This window comes from Sciurus carolinensis, chromosome 14 (genome assembly GCF_902686445.1).
Source record: "Sciurus carolinensis chromosome 14, mSciCar1.2, whole genome shotgun sequence".
Lineage (NCBI taxonomy): Eukaryota > Metazoa > Chordata > Mammalia > Rodentia > Sciuridae > Sciurus > Sciurus carolinensis.
In genome coordinates, this window is record NC_062226.1 from 87,858,519 (window position 1) to 87,874,232 (window position 15,714).

The 15,714-nt window shown below is 40.9% G+C and overlaps 1 protein-coding gene across 6 annotated transcripts in view; it reads left to right on the forward strand.

The window, feature by feature from the left end:
• Window positions 1-15,714, forward strand: part of Dapk1 (death associated protein kinase 1) — a 200,739-nt gene that overhangs the window by 92,120 nt on the left and 92,905 nt on the right. For all 6 annotated transcript variants that reach the window (XM_047524293.1, XM_047524289.1, XM_047524294.1 and 3 more), the window contains one exon: window positions 1,522-1,743. In XM_047524293.1, coding sequence (XP_047380249.1) covers window positions 1,522-1,743 — 222 coding nt within the window. The remainder of the gene's footprint in view (window positions 1-1,521; window positions 1,744-15,714) is intronic.

Here is a 15,714-nt window from a genome sequence, read left to right on the forward strand (position 1 = left end):
GGAGCCTACCTGCTGGCCATTATAACTTCTCCATCTGGCGCTGCCATCACAGGGACCTGGAAGTGTGAGTAATGGTCTGATTGTTGAATGAGGATGTGAGCGTCAAATGTTTCACTGCAAACTCTGGCACTCAGTTCCCCTGAGTGTGTGTGCACACTCCTGGGCTGGTGCACATGGCCTTCCAACACCTGCCCAACCCTGCCATTAGGGTTAACCTTGAGTTGACATTATCACTTTCCCATTTAAAGGACAAATGTTCAATACAGAATATTTGGCAGTGAAAACATTCTTTTTTTTTTTTTTTCTTCCTTTTTCCTCACCTTTCGATTGTATTTCACTTACTTTCAGGAGTTTCACTACTTACTTCCCATGATCTTACCTGCTTACTACTCACACCTTACTATGTTTTGTCAAGTTCTATTATTATATTTTATGTATGAGAAGGAGGTTCTGGTTTTATTTTCTATGGCATTTAGGATTCTTTTCTCTGCAAGAAATTTAAAAAAAATCCAAATCACACTGCCTTTAGTAATAAAGGGAATTTATTGACTTGTTACTGAAAAAACCAAAAGCATATAGCTTTAGGTTAGGTTTGATCCAGCTACTCCATAGTAACCACTGACTTGGTTTTTTTTTCCTTTTACTGGCACTGCCTCTGCAGTGGGTTTTTTTGTTTTTTTGTTTTTTTTTTCTTTTCTCTCCTTTTCATACCAAGAGTGGCTCCCCTCATAACCCCCAGATGGCTGGCAGAAACTTTTAGGGTTTTACCTATTGTTCAGTGTTCATATGCACATGGGAAAAGTTTCAGAAAATCTTTGTCTCCCATCCTCTGAAAGGTCTTTTGGATCAGAAGAATATAGTACACTGATTGGCTTAGTTTGGGTCACATGATCCACATCAGTAGTTGCATGTGTACCTGTGTGTGTGTGTGTGTGTGTGTGTGTGTGTGTGTGTAGTGTCAGCTGTAGCAGAACCATATAGATCCCTAGAAACCGATATCGTTGGAAAGGGAAGAGAGTGAGATAATTCTGGAGAAATAACCAACAATGTTTTTTTGTGAATAAAATGATCCTTTTTCTTTTCTTTTTTTCTTTTTATTCTGGGTGTTTCAAAGTGATTAATATTGGTGCTAGACATACATCTCCAAAGGCAGGACCTTCTGTTTTCTACCAGTTCCCTTATCTCAATTGCTCTGTGATGAGACATACAGGAAAAGATTCTTGGAAGTGAGGTGAGATCAGAGAACAATTTCCTGTGTACCAGGGTCTGATATGGGATGGAAGGAGAAGAGTATGGAGATATCAATGTTATTGCCTATTCAATAGAATATATTGTAAGAAAATAATTTTTCCTTGTACCATTATTCATAAAACACAAGTGTAGTAAAATTTAAATATGAAATTATTTTAATTTTCCCCATTTGAACATTCCTAGTCACATTTCTATTGTTCCCCCCCAACATCTGTGCTGAAGTCCCATTTTTTAGTGAACCATTAAGAACATGTGATCTTCTCTTTTCAGTGGACAGTTTGCAGTGGTGAAAAAATGCCGTGAGAAAAGCACCGGTTTGCAGTATGCTGCCAAGTTCATTAAGAAAAGGAGGACCAAATCCAGCCGGCGTGGTGTGAGCCGTGAGGACATCGAGCGGGAGGTCAGCATCCTGAAGGAGATCCAGCACCCCAATGTCATCACCCTGCATGAGGTCTATGAGAACAAGACAGACGTCATTCTGATCCTGGAACTGTGAGTTCTGCCCCTGTGGAGTGGGAGAAAGGGTGTGGCTGAGGGAGCCCTAGCTTCCTTCCAGCTGGACAAGGCAGTGGGGAGCCCTGAAACTGCATGGGCAATGGATTCTGCTGCACTGTGCTGGAGAACAAGTGAGCTGTGGCCTGAGACAGCTACATGTGTCTAGAAGAACTTCTAAGGAGCAGCTTCCATAAATGAAGCTCCACCTGATTGCAAGAGGGTCCCCAGTTCTTAGGCTTTACCACTTATCTGACTCTTCATCTTCATTTGTCATGAGCATTTTCCATTCTGTTTCAAGCAAATGTCCTTTTTCCTCTGTTCTCGTCTTCCCTGTTTTTCTCCCCTTCCTCTGTTCTCTTCCCTCCACCCCATCTTGCACATATACTCACACACCCCGTTTTTAACTGTCGGATCTATCAACTCTAATTATAAGAAAGGGTGAAACTGAACCAGAATCACTCAGATTTGATTATAGGATTTGTTTTTAAAGCGTGTTGCTGATTTTCTCAGGCAAACCCTGCCCATCAGTGTTATTACAGGCAATTGATGGTAGCACATTGTTCTGTGGCACTTCTAGTCTCCACCTCTGTTCTTCTTTGTCCTCTTCTTCCTGCCTGAGTTGCTTCATGGGGGCCCCATTCCTTGTCACTGAATCCAGCATCACTTATTGGCAGGAGAGAAGCCAACCAAGGACACACAGCTGGTTCTCTCTGCAGACTTTGGGGATTGAGGCACAACATGAGTTTCCTGAGGGAAGAGGAATGAATGGAGCAAAGGAAGATTTTGTGACAAACCCACCCTGAGTGGTTCTTAGCCATGGCAGTTTCCATCTGTGTCCTAGGAGACATTTGAGCTCATGTTTGCAGCTCCCTTTCTTTGCGCATCTCTGTGATTTTTTTTTTCTCCCTCCCTTCCCTTCCTCTGCCCTCCCTCCCTCCCTCTGCCCTTCCTTCCTTCTCTCCCTCCCTCCCTCCCTCCCTACCTGCCTTCGTCTCTCTCTTTCTCCTGATCTCAAGTGATCCTCCTCCTTTAGCCTCCTGAGTACCTGGGACTATAGGCATGCCACCCAGCCTGACAAATTCTCACTGAGGTGTTTTTGTTTTTGTTTTTGGAGGGGTGGGTACTAGGGATTGAACGCAGGGGTGCTGTATTACCATTGAGCTGTATCCCCAGTCCTTTCTCTTTTGAGACAGGTCTGGCTAAATTGCTGGGGATCTTGCTAAGTGGCTGAGGATGACCTCCTGGGTCACTGGGGTTACAGGCATGTGCCAGCCTAGTTCTCACTGATTTTTAAAACCAGAGAAGCAAGTGAAAGGTTTACAGAATGACTTACCCACCACCTGGTGCCACACTGCAGGTACGGGTGGTCCCTACAGCTTTTTGTCTCATCACTGGATTTTGGGCACAGTGTGTTATGGGTCTCAGCCATGGATTTCTTACCTATAGAAGGGTTAATAACATCTACCTCAAAAGGGTTTTGGGAGGTGAACAAGAATTTTCAAGTATCTAACCACATTGCTGACTCATAGATGTGTTTTTTGCCTGTTTCCTTCCTTCCTTCCTTTAGACCAGGAGTTCTCAACCTTGACACTGCTGACATTTTGGGCTGGATTATTCCTGTGCGTTGTAGAGCATTTAGCAGCATCTGTGGTTTCCATGTACTGGTTCTAGTAACATTTCTTCTCTCCTTGCCCATTGTGAACAAGCAAAAATAAAAAAATGTGGCAGACATTGTCACATGTCCCCTGGAACCAAGGCCCCCTTCCAGAACCTCAGCTTTAAAGAAAGGGCCAAGCTTGAAGGGGACATGGGACCAGAGGCCTGCTTAGGGTACACAGAGGAAAAGGGACACATCCTGGTGTAATCTTCATTGTGGCTTTATATGGTTTCTGGGAGGCAATGGGCTTATTGAACATGAGGACTGGGGACCAGACAGAACTAACTGAGCTAACTAGGGCAATCCTTTTGTGTCTTGAAACCATATTTCCCTCTCTTAAGGTTTTGTTGAAAGAGATCATGAATAATGCCTGGAAAAAGAAGCATCACAAATCACCACTTTTCAAAGAATTCCTAGGCTGTAACTAGTGGCTCAAGAATATCAGGTGTCTTCTTTTCACATTAAAATATGCAAAAGCTGCCTGTGTGTCTGTCACTGCCCTTCTTGTGCCCACCTGGGTGCCTATATCCTGAAGTACACTTCTGTCGACTGAACCAGCTGGTGGATATTTTCCTCTAGGTACATTTACCCTATGCATAAATCAGATAACATGATTCTCTCTTTTTTTTTAACCATTTGATATAATTAAAAAAAAATTATCATATAGTATGTGATGTTGGAGGGAGGTTGTATAATTCTATGCAAGTTAACAAATGTAGATTGTGTAATCACCACTCAAATGAGGATAAAGCACGTTTTCTCACTCTCATTGTTCCACCATCCCTTGTCTTATTTTAGTGACTTCTGAATCTTGTACTTCTTAACTCCAGCAACCTCTAAGGTGGTCTTTTATCACTAGTGTTTTGGTTTTTTTTGAAAATGTCAAGTAATAGAACCGTATAGTATATGACCTTTGAGACTGGCTCCTTGGACTCCACATAATTTTTTTGGTATGGTACTGGGGATTGAACCCAGAAGTACTCTGCCACTGAGCTATATCCCCAGACCCTTTTAAAAATACAATTATTTTGAACAGGGTCTTGCTAAGTTGCTGAGGCTGTCCTTGAACTTGCAATTCTCCTGCCTCAGCCTCTGGAGCCACTGGAATTACAGATATATGCACCATCACACCAGACTGATTCAGCATAATGCTTTGAGATCTGTGTGCATCTAGTTCCTTTTTATTATTGAGTGGTATTCCATGATATAGATGCTTCTTTGCCCATCCACCCATTAACAGATGTTTGGGTTGTTTTCTAGTATTTGGTGATTATGAATAAAACTACTAGAACCATTCTCATATAGACCTGTGTTGTGAACATATGATTTTATTTCTCTTGAGTAAATAGGAGTAGGATTGTTGGATCACATGAAAAATATTTATTAATATTGTAAGAAACCACCAAACTGTTTTCAAAAGTGACTGTATCATTTTACAATCCCTCCAGCAATGAACGAGAGTTCTGGTTGCTCTAATAGCCCTTGACAGTGTCAAAAAGAAAAGTATATATATGTATTTATATATTTCAATAAATATGTATATTTAATTATAGGAATTCTAACAGGTGTATGGTGCTCACAGCTTTACTGGCTCCCTATGATCACCTTGAATAAAGGCTGGGGGAGCTCACCAGGAACAACAGTAATTTGGGAGTGGGCAGAAGAGGTTTTCCTTATAGGATTCAACATATTCCCGATTACTTGTTCTTTGTAAATCCCAGCATTTCCTGTGAGCTGATTGTTTTGCCTCTTTATCTGACAGGCATGTGAAGGGCTGAGGTGGTTACTCTTATGTGTCATCTTGTCTGGGCCATGGGCTGCTGAGGTAGCTGAGTGTTTCCCAGAGGGTATTTCTGGATGATATCAACATTTAAATTACTAGACTGAGCAAATTTATAAAGATAACATATTATCTTATGTAAATATATGTTGTTTATAATAATATAATTCATATATAAATATGGTATGCATTTATATAATTCATATACATAAATTTTGTGCATAAACATACTTATATATAGTTATGTACATAAATTTAGACACATTTATATGTGTATATATAATATATGCATAATGTAAAACATTAATGTTGTTTATACACTATATAATGTAACAATATATGCATAATATGTGTGTACATATTTATATTTTAAATTGTTTCTGTTTCTTTGGAGAATTCTAACCCAGTGGTACTAAATATCAAAGAAGTAATGAATGCACCCTTATTATTATCTCAGAATCCTGTCCATTCTGTATATATTCACATGCCATGAAGAGGTGTTTTTAAAAGTTTTTATTAGACTATTCAAACTATTAAGTCTGTCCAAAAGAAGTGATTATCTTTGCCTTTGAGAAAATTATCATTGTTCCATATTTTAATAGCTTTAAAAGAAGCTTTTAGTCTTCAGTGATAGGACCATCTGCTCTTTATTTCTTAAGATTCTTAAGTATGCTGTTGGTTAAGGAGAGAATAAAAATTAAGAATTTGTCAGAAAGTAACCCTGTGACTTAAGTGGCCAAATATCTGTACCCTCCAGATCAATATCATTTTGTCCCCAATGGTATTGGGAATTGAACCCAGGGATGCGTTGTCACTGAGCTACATCCTTAGCTCTTTTTATTTACTTTTTATTTTGAGAAGAAGTCCTGCTAAGTTGCTGAGGCTGACTTTGAACTTGTGATCCTCCTGCCTCAGCCTCCTGAATCACTAGCATTATAGGTGTGTACCACTATGCCTAAACTAATCTTTGAGTAGGTCTATATTTTGAATTTATTAGGGATGAACTCCATGGCAAGTCCAGCTTCTCTGAGGCTTATTAATGAAGGGTGTTCCCTCATTGAGACCCTTATGCCTGCCTCCTCATGTATGTGATAAGTTCTCTCCTTGAACCCCAAGCATATCTTTGTCACTGAGACAAAGATCTCAGACTACCACTCCACTGTTTCTTGAACTGCTTCTGGGACCTAAAAATATATCTTTGTGGTCCTTTATGCATATACCATTTCTTGTTCATGTTAAAGGCATAGTTGTCAAATCCTAGGCCAAGATTCTAGGTCCTTTAACGTTTTTGCAAGTCTGAAACTGGCTTCAAAGCAATAAGTTTTCTCTCTACTTGCTTCACTGGAAAGTCAGATTTTCACAGTGGATTTGCCGTTGCAGCTCAGCATAGCATAAACACGAAGGAGGCATACACGATGTCTCAACATCACAATTTCATCTCCTCCACATCCTATTGTTCTCTAATGAAGTCGTGCTGATATAAAAATCTCACCTTCTTGTGTTGCTGCCTGCCCACGTGTCAATGTGCAGACAAGCCACTACAAAACTTTGATCTCCAGAACTTGAGTCATTTCATAACTTGCCTTGTCACTTGGCAAAGAGTGAAGACAAACTTAAAGAACTTTAAGTCAATGCTATTTCTTTTTAAAGTGTGCGGCAGTGTTCTCCAAGTTTCTAGTATTCTTTTCCTAACCTTGCTGCTCAGAAACAGCTGTGCATTTTGTTCTGTGGATAGTGATATACTTTTCTTTTAGCTCTTTCCCTTATTCAGCTACAGTTCAAACCCAGTAGCCCTTAGGGACCAGGGTGGCAAATGTAAATGACCATGATTGGTCTCCATAGCACCTCAGTGTCAGGGAGACATCAGGGAATGGTAGAGATGCCTAAATGGAATCCTCATGCTCAGTCTCAAAGGAACAGCCACCAATCAGTTGATAGTGGAATTTTATTTAGATCTAGTGTTGCCAATTCTTCCATTTTTTTTCCCAAGAAAAGCCTGTACTTTAGGTTTTGAATGTTGGCAGTCAGCTTATGGTATTTCAAAGAGAACAAAGTAAAATGTTATCTGATGTGAGGCCTGCGACTTTCAGATTGAGCTTGTTTTATATAATTGATAGTATAATTAGTTGATTGTCATCATGGGAGAAGCATCAGGAGGTAAATGCAGTCAGAGATGGCCCCAAAGTGTGAGTGATTCAGTTGGAAGGGCATGATGCACACTTAGCATTGTAAAATGAAAAGAGTATCCAGAATGCTATAAAACAGTAGTTCTCAAATATTAGTAAATTAGCCTTCCTGGAGGGCTTATTAAATTTTTTTTAGCTATGTTTTCAGAGTTTCAGGGAGGACCCATGAATTTGTATTTTTAACAGATTCCTAGATGCTGCTGCTGCTATTGCTGGTCAGGGGTTCACTTTTTGAGAGGCGTTAAACGTTGATAGTGTTCTTCTGAACTACATTGAATTCCTGCCTTCTCCTACCTCAGAATGTGACCTAGTTGGGAACATAGTTGTTTCAAATGGAATTAGTTAAGATGAGATCATACTGAAGTAGAGCAGGACCCTAGTCTACTCTGGTGTCCTTATAAAAAGATCCTGTGAAGACAGATACAGAGGAATGCAGACAGGAGACTGAAGAGAGGCATCCACCAGCCAGAGAAGGCCTGGGCCAATAGTAAATAGATTCCCTCTCAGATCCCTCAACACCTTAATTTTGAACTTCTGGTCTTTAGAGGTATGAGATAATAAATTGTTTTAAGCCATCTTATTTGTGGTACTTTGTTACAGCAGCCCCAGGAAACTGATATAGAAGTCCTTGTTGAACTGTTCCTAACAGTTACTAGACTGGGAACCTACTTAACTTGTTAATCTAATCTTTTGTAAGTTAATGTGTTAGTCAGCTTTTGGTTGTTGTGACCAAAATAACCGACAAGAACAACTTAGAGGATGAAAAGTTCATTTTGGTTCATGGTTTCACAGATCTCAGTCGATGGTAGGCCAACTGCATTGTTCTGGGCTCAAGGTGAGGCAGAACATCATGGTGGAAGGATGTGTTGGAAGAAAACTGCACAACTCACTGAAGCTGGGAAGCAGAGATTTGGGGAACAGGGGAAGGTCCATAGGGAAGATGTACTTTTCTAGGACACATCCCCAATTACCCAACTCCAGTCAAGTTCTAGCTGCTCACTTTTACCACCCAGTCAGTCCATTCAAACTAGGATGAACTGATTAGGTTACAGCTCTCACAATTCAAATCTTTCAATTCTGAATATTCCTGCATGAACTCAGGAGCTTTTGGGAGACACCTCATATCCAAACCATAACAGCTACTTAAAAACAAAACATCATCAGTAGATGGTAACACCATCAGTAGGTAACTGCAAATAAATCTTGCTCAGACAAGAAGCCTTGGCAGAGAAGGATTGGAGAGGGGTAGGAGGTTCAGGATCTAGCATAAGGAAGAAAGGGACATCACCCTGTCATGGCCTCCTTCAGGATGGTCAACTTATTAGCTTTGAATCACCTGTCTGAATGGTTACCAGGTAAAGATTTAGAAAGCAAAAAATGGCAAAAGTGCTCTTTGACTAAATGATCTGACCAGCACAATTATAGAGGAGTAAAGGTTTATTTGAGGGCTCCTGGTTTCAGAGGTCTTGGTCCAGAGAAGGCTGGCTCCATTCCTTGGGGCTCAAGGTGAGACAGAACATCATGGCAGAAGAGTATGGCAGAGGGAAGCAGCTTGCATCATTAGGAAGCAGAGAGAGAGAGAGTCTCCACTCTCCAGATACAAAATATATACCTGAAGACAAGCCCCAATTCCAATCTCCTCCAATCACACCCTACCACTTCAGTTAATTCCATCAGGGATAATTCTCTGATTGAATTAAGACTCTTACAACCCAGTCATTTCTCCTCTGAACCTTCCTGCATTGTCTCACATGTGAGCTTTTGGGGGACACCTCACATCCAAACCATAACAATTGCCTAGTAATAATTGACGTGATAGTTGTTCCAAAAAAATCAAGACAGTTTGTTTCTCTAATCCTAAATTTTCCCCTTATTGGCTCTTCTTCAATATTAAGGCATATCTTTACAACAAAGTAGCCCCATTTATGGCTTTCCCTCCCTCTCTCCCTGCCTGCCTACCTTCCTTTTCAGTAATTTCCACTTAATTAGTGCATTCTTTTATGGTTGTAGTCAAGTGCAGGGCATTGCATCATTTCATTTCATTTAAAAAAGGTAAATTTTATTAATTTTTTATTGTGGTAGAGGGTGTTCAACATAAATTTCACCTAATCATGTTTAAGTGTGCAGTGCAGTGATGTTAACTATGTGTACACTGTTGTGCAACAGATTTCTAAAACTTTTTCATCTTGACAAATGCTATCCCTGTTGAACATTAATTCTTTTTTAGCTCTCTTTCTGGCTTCAGCTAAGTTAATATTATTTCTAGGATTCAATTTCTTCATCACAAATAATTTTTTTGTTGAGTTGTACTCAAGCATTTGTGCAATGCACTTCATGTAGGATCGTCGTTCAGTTGACTCATTGTCTTTTTTAGCCACACTGAGATGCAGAATAATCAGAATGTGAATATGAATTCCCTTCATTTATAACAGCATGGTGCATGTATGTAGAGGAATACAGGGTGTCCTGGTCATCTAATTGACAAATGCAGGAGCCTTTTAGGAAACAAATGTAGTGATTAAAATGATGGTTCTTAAATGCCTTAGAAGTGGCACACATTGTAGGAAGCAGAGTGTGGCAGGGACCTAACTCAAGTCAATGATGAGGTGTATCTCAGGCCCAGGACTTCCAGTCACACAATTCCTTGCTTCTCTAGTGGTGCCCACGAAACATAAAAGCATCCTGGGGCTTCTTCAGTGCTTTCTTTGCTGGCACATTTGTTCTCTCAACTCAGCTCTAGCCAGCTCTTTTGACTTTTTGAACTTTTGTTTTTATTCACAAAGGTAATTTCAAGAGCTATTCTGGCTTACACTTTTGGCAGTCTGCTCCTTGGATATCTCTTATTAGGCAAGAACAGAGAAGTAAAAGTGCCTTTGGCAACAGCCTCAACCTTTCACAACAGAATTAAATAACAGAAAATAGGTTATTTTCCATCCAGGCATTCTCTTGAGAAGTAAAGCCCTGTGTGTGTGTCTTCCCCTGTTCATCTGCTTCTTGCCAGTTCAGTCGAAAAGTGTTTCCTTCATGTTATTAAATTGATATTTTACTTATTCAAGTGGATTATTTGGTTTCTGGACAGTCTTGAGAAAATTGGGACGGTGGAAATCTGAACAACAAACCACATGTGGCATCTGTTAGCTTGTAGGTCTATAGATTTTAGGACATGTTTATAATTTTAGTATGTGGCATGAGGTAATGAGTACTTGGAATCTCTGCTTACCTCCTGTTGCCGCCTGCAGCAACAATCTCGAGGTAATTTATCAGAGGTGGTCTGGAAACTGAGCTACTTCTATTATCTTTCTCTTTAGTGCGCTGCTTTCTTGCTTGTTCACTTGTTCCCTAGCTTATAGAGGAAGAAAAGCTTTGCTTACTTTTAGTTTTAAAGGAAGAGAGGCTTTGAGAGGAAGAAAGACTTTGCTTAAAGGGAAAGAGACTTTACTTAGAGGAAGAAAGACTCCGCCCAGCTTAGAGGAAAAGAGACTTTGCTTAGAGGAAGAAAGACTCCACCCAATTTTAGAGGTGCTACTCCTTCAGAGGGTATCAAAGGTCTACTGCTTCTTAAAGGTGGGTCGCTTCTTGGAGGTGCGGCATGCAGCCTACAACCTGCGCCCCCCCAGGCAGAGAGAATGTCCTATATACCTAAGGCAGCCAATCAGCTTAGGATCAGCACAGTTGAGGCACGCCCCTTGGTACCAATCAAGAAAGAATGAGGAATATCTGTTGACCACTTGCGCAGAGGAGACATTAACTAATCAGGCAAAAATAGATCACACCGTGTTAACACTAACTATGCGCCACCTCTTGACTCAACGCCAGCCACCATCTTAGGGTTACCCAAACATGTCTTCTGCAACCTCCAAGAAAGACCTTTCATTTAGGAAATTGGGGCCACATGACTGTCCAAGGGGCCACAGAGTGTATCTCCAGGCCACCCTGTGAAGTGTTTACATTTCCTCTTAGCAACTTATAGCCATGTCATAAGTCTTATTCCTCTTCCTGTCTTGACCAACCACTTCTGGAGCCAGCACATCAAGAGATCAGGATAGAAGGGACTCTGGAATTCTGGCTTAACTGATCCCTCAGTAATTCTGGTTTTACCTCTTGCTTGTCCCCTCACCTTGCTGCCCCAGTGTCTTCTACATCCTTGCTGTTGGCTACCTCTGCAGCTTCCTCTTCATATCCAGAGAGCCCGCCTTCTTCCCAAGCCTTGAGGGCTGCCACTTGGGAGATCCAGGCTCAGCTCAAGTGCTCCGCCTGGCTTTCCTCCATGATGGTCATATGTACCTTCTCCAGGACCTGCTGTGTGGTTAGAGACAGGAAGTTGGGGATCGTTCACCTACAGCCGGTACTCCAGAAGGGAGAGTCCGCAGGCCACGAGTCACTGGAAGGGTCACCTTATTGGACTACTATCCAAAGCAGAACAACAATAATCTTTCCAGAACCATCCATTAGCCCCCCAGACCCTCCCCTTCTGCCTCATATCCTTATAAAGGGTATTTTTTTAAGCAAACAAAAATACTTCTAGAAATAACCTTGTATTGCCTTTTCCCTCTTCATTTGTATTTCCAAGTAATGAAGTATTACCTTACCTCTGTTTAACCTCTTCCACCCCCAAACTTGTTTTTAATATTGTCAGCATTACTGTGATGCAAATGAGGACCATTAGGACTACAGTGTAACAATAGTAAAGAAGTGCTTGTTCTATAGGGACATGTCAGCTTCATTTCCAGGCTCTGAACTAAGGCAATTCCCAAGTATGGCCACTGTGAGATAAAATGAATGTCACTTTATTGGCGAAATGAGATATAAGTGAGGCCTGAACCACAGGCCTCATTTGTTTTCTTCCCTAGATGACAGAAATTCTAGTGATCTTTTTCTGCAGTATTTGAAGGGGAAAATTAAGTAGAATTTGATTGCTTCAGAAATGTAGGGTAGAACATTCAGATGCTTTCTGTTAGGTGGGATCTTAACAAACTGCATTAAGACAGAAGATATAGTTAAATGATGAGTGAGGGGGGCTTTTCCAGGCTTCCTTTGTTTAGGCCAGCCACTGTGGGTTCCCCCCTTAACTTATCTCACTTAATCCTTGTGTGCAACTCTGGGACAGTGACATGATAAAGAAAGCTGTGCACACTTTCCAGATGTTATTGGGAGGGGTGGGGAAGATGGAATTGTAGACAGTAGCCTCTTGGTGGGGTGGGGGGGGGGCACCTTTTTGTTTGAGTTTTCTAAGCCTAAAATTCTGTGCAACTTATAAACAAACCCCACCATCCGTGGCTGGTGAATCACCTTTGCTCTTTACCTCCTCTGTCAGTGATTCATCATACATGCCATCCATCCGTCCTTGAGTCCCACTAACCCCACTCAGTGCATTTCAAAGAGTGACTTAGAAGTTGAAAGCCAGTCTGGACTTGGAGGGCCTCTGACTTTCCCATTTCTTTCTCTTCTCTGGCAGTACTTCTTCTCAGGCAGCCATGTCTTTGATCCTCATTTCTTAGCATTTCTATGAAATTGGGTAGTGGCAGAAAATGTCCTTTTTTCCTGTGAGAATAATGAAGCGAAGCAGATGGATGAGTTTGTGGAAACGCTGGTGTTGCAGCTGCATATACCTATTTGCCTCCCTCAGTATGTTTTCTTGGAAGACAAGACGGTATCCTACTTTAGCACCCATAGTACTTAATACTGTGGTTGATCTAGCAAATACATGCCAAGTTCAGATAGAGCGAGAAGAACAGCTTGACTTAAAAACCAGGATGTTGACCACCACTGAGGACATCTTTCCTTGTGAAATGATGATCTATTGACTTTAGCTTTAGTAAACACACTCTTGACTGGTTCCAGAGGAGTAGAGTTCTTTTTTCTTCAACATCAGGGTTTGACTCAATATGGATTCTTTCAGGAAGTAGATGGCACACACAGAGGAATTAGACTTTTTACAAAGGAGTATGCAAGGTTTAGGGAAAGGACAAGTGATGGGAAAGTATCCTTCTGGAACTAGTAAAGACATAGAGCTATAACCACCGTTGGATGTGAAGAGTATGGAAGGGAAGTGGTTTGAAGACCTTGGAAAGGATAATTTCTTGGAGAGAACTGTCTGACATGAGCTGAGCCCTAGAAAATGGAACTCATCCATCCCCTAGCTACCTGGTGGGGAAGAAGCGGGATTGACCTCACTCTCCTTTTGGTTGGCATTATATTTTGGCCAAACCAAACTAAAAACCTTATAAGGTAAAATTCTGACTCAGTCTCAATGAACAACCTCCCTGGACCCAGAACTAGATGTAGAAAAGAGAACATGGATCTGGAGAATAGGTAGAAAATAATCTTGCTCTGGGTTCAAAGGGATTTCTCTTGGTTCTCTAGTCCTTTTGACACTTGAATCCTGATACTGTGGCTAAGTAATCCTTTGGGTTCTGCCACTCAAAGAACTTCTGGAACTCTGTCTTTATTACCACTCTTAGACTAAAACCCTAGTCCAGAATCTCATGAACTCCTCCCTGAATTTTAAGGCAATCTCTTATTCTTTACTGTTAAGTTCACTTCCAGATTTATTACAAATTAACTACTTCTCTTACTGAAAAATAAGAATGAGGGCATGAAAAGATGGTCAGTACTGTTTGTCAGTAGGAATACATGCTCAGAGCCCCAAGTTAAAACTTCATACCCACTAGGATGGCTATAATGAAAAAGATGGACGATATGAAGTGTTGAAAGGATGTGGAGAAACTGGAACTCTTATACATTGTTGGTGAGAATGTAAAATGGTAAGCTACTTTGGAAAATGGTTGGTCTTTCTTCAATATGTGTAAGAGTTACCAAATGACAGCATTTCCACTCCTCAGACTGTGCTAAGGTAAATGAAAATATATCCCCTCACAAGAAAATTTTCATAGCAGCATTATTCTTGATAGTCAAAAAGTGGAAACAAATAAAATGTCCATCAACCATGAACAAACTGTGATTTGACCATTAAATATAACAAGGTACTTACATTTGTTATGACATGGATGAACCTTGAAAGTATGCCAAGTAAAAGAAAGCTGTTTTAAAAGATCTTATATTAATATGATTTGATTTATATGAACTGTTCAGAATAGGCAAATCTGTAGAGACAGAAGGTAAGTGAGTGACTGCTAGAGGACAAAGGGATTCTTTTGGGGGTGATGAAAATGTTCTAAAATTAAATTGTAGTGATTGATGAATAACTGAAATACTAAAACCCATTGACTTATATACTTAAGAGAATTCTATGGTGTGTGAATTACATCTTAGAAAAACTTTAAAGCATCTCTGACGGCTTCCTTCTGCCTGCTGAATGAAGTACACGATCCATAGAATGGTGTAGGCTCCTTGACCTTTGCCAAGGCCTCTTATATCCATCCACTTCCCCTCCACCCACTTCCTGTCTGTCCCTTATGCTCTATCCATAGAGAACCTCTTGTTATTACCAGGTCATACCTTGTACCCCTGCAAATTCCTACTGATCCATGAAAGACCAGCTCACTTGTCACACCCTTGCTGTTTTTCTGCCTACTCCAGTTAGTTTTAATTGATCTTGAATGTAAGTTTTTATCACCATTTAGAATTGTGTTGGCATTTATAATACTATGTTATATGCCAAGCATCCAGGAGAGGACAGTCAGTGCTCAGTGTAAGTGGCTGAAATTTAGTTTCGTCCAGGGGACTACCTGGGGGAGGACTGTGATAATCTTGATGAACAGCAATGAAGGGCCTTCCTAGATAAGGATGGGGGAATGAAGACAGGAATTGAAGCCAAATGTATTGCTTCCAAAAGTCTCCCCATCATTTGTGATCTGCTGTGCTTCCGGTAGTCCTCTGTCATTAAAGCAGAGCTGAAAAGTGTTGGAACCCTATATTCGAGCTGGGTGCATGGAATGGGAAATGTGGACTGGAAGGACAGTCGGGATTTCAAGGGACAGGAGTTGAAAGCCTATTGTAAGTCTGGCATTATCATGCTAGATGCCAATCAGGTGGCAATCAGAAGTGGGTGGCCCAAATTAAAGCTGCCAATTGGCATTGATGTGTAATATAATACCCATCACATAGCAGGTACTTAACAAGTGTTTATATGCAGAAGGAAAGAAGGAAAGAAAGAAAATGAGTTTTCAGACAATTAAGAGTCCTCTGTGCCCATTACAACATTCTTCATGGCACCAGCCCATACCCTGGCATAGCCTCAGAATTATGCTGTTGAAATGGAGACCAAAATTTCCCTTTTTCCAGAGACCTCTGGTGGGGATGACTGTGTGCTGAACCCCCTCTTCCAGGAGAGCAGGGTTCAGGTTACTCCTTCCTTTTCCTTTAGGTTGTCAGCAGCTCTTTGT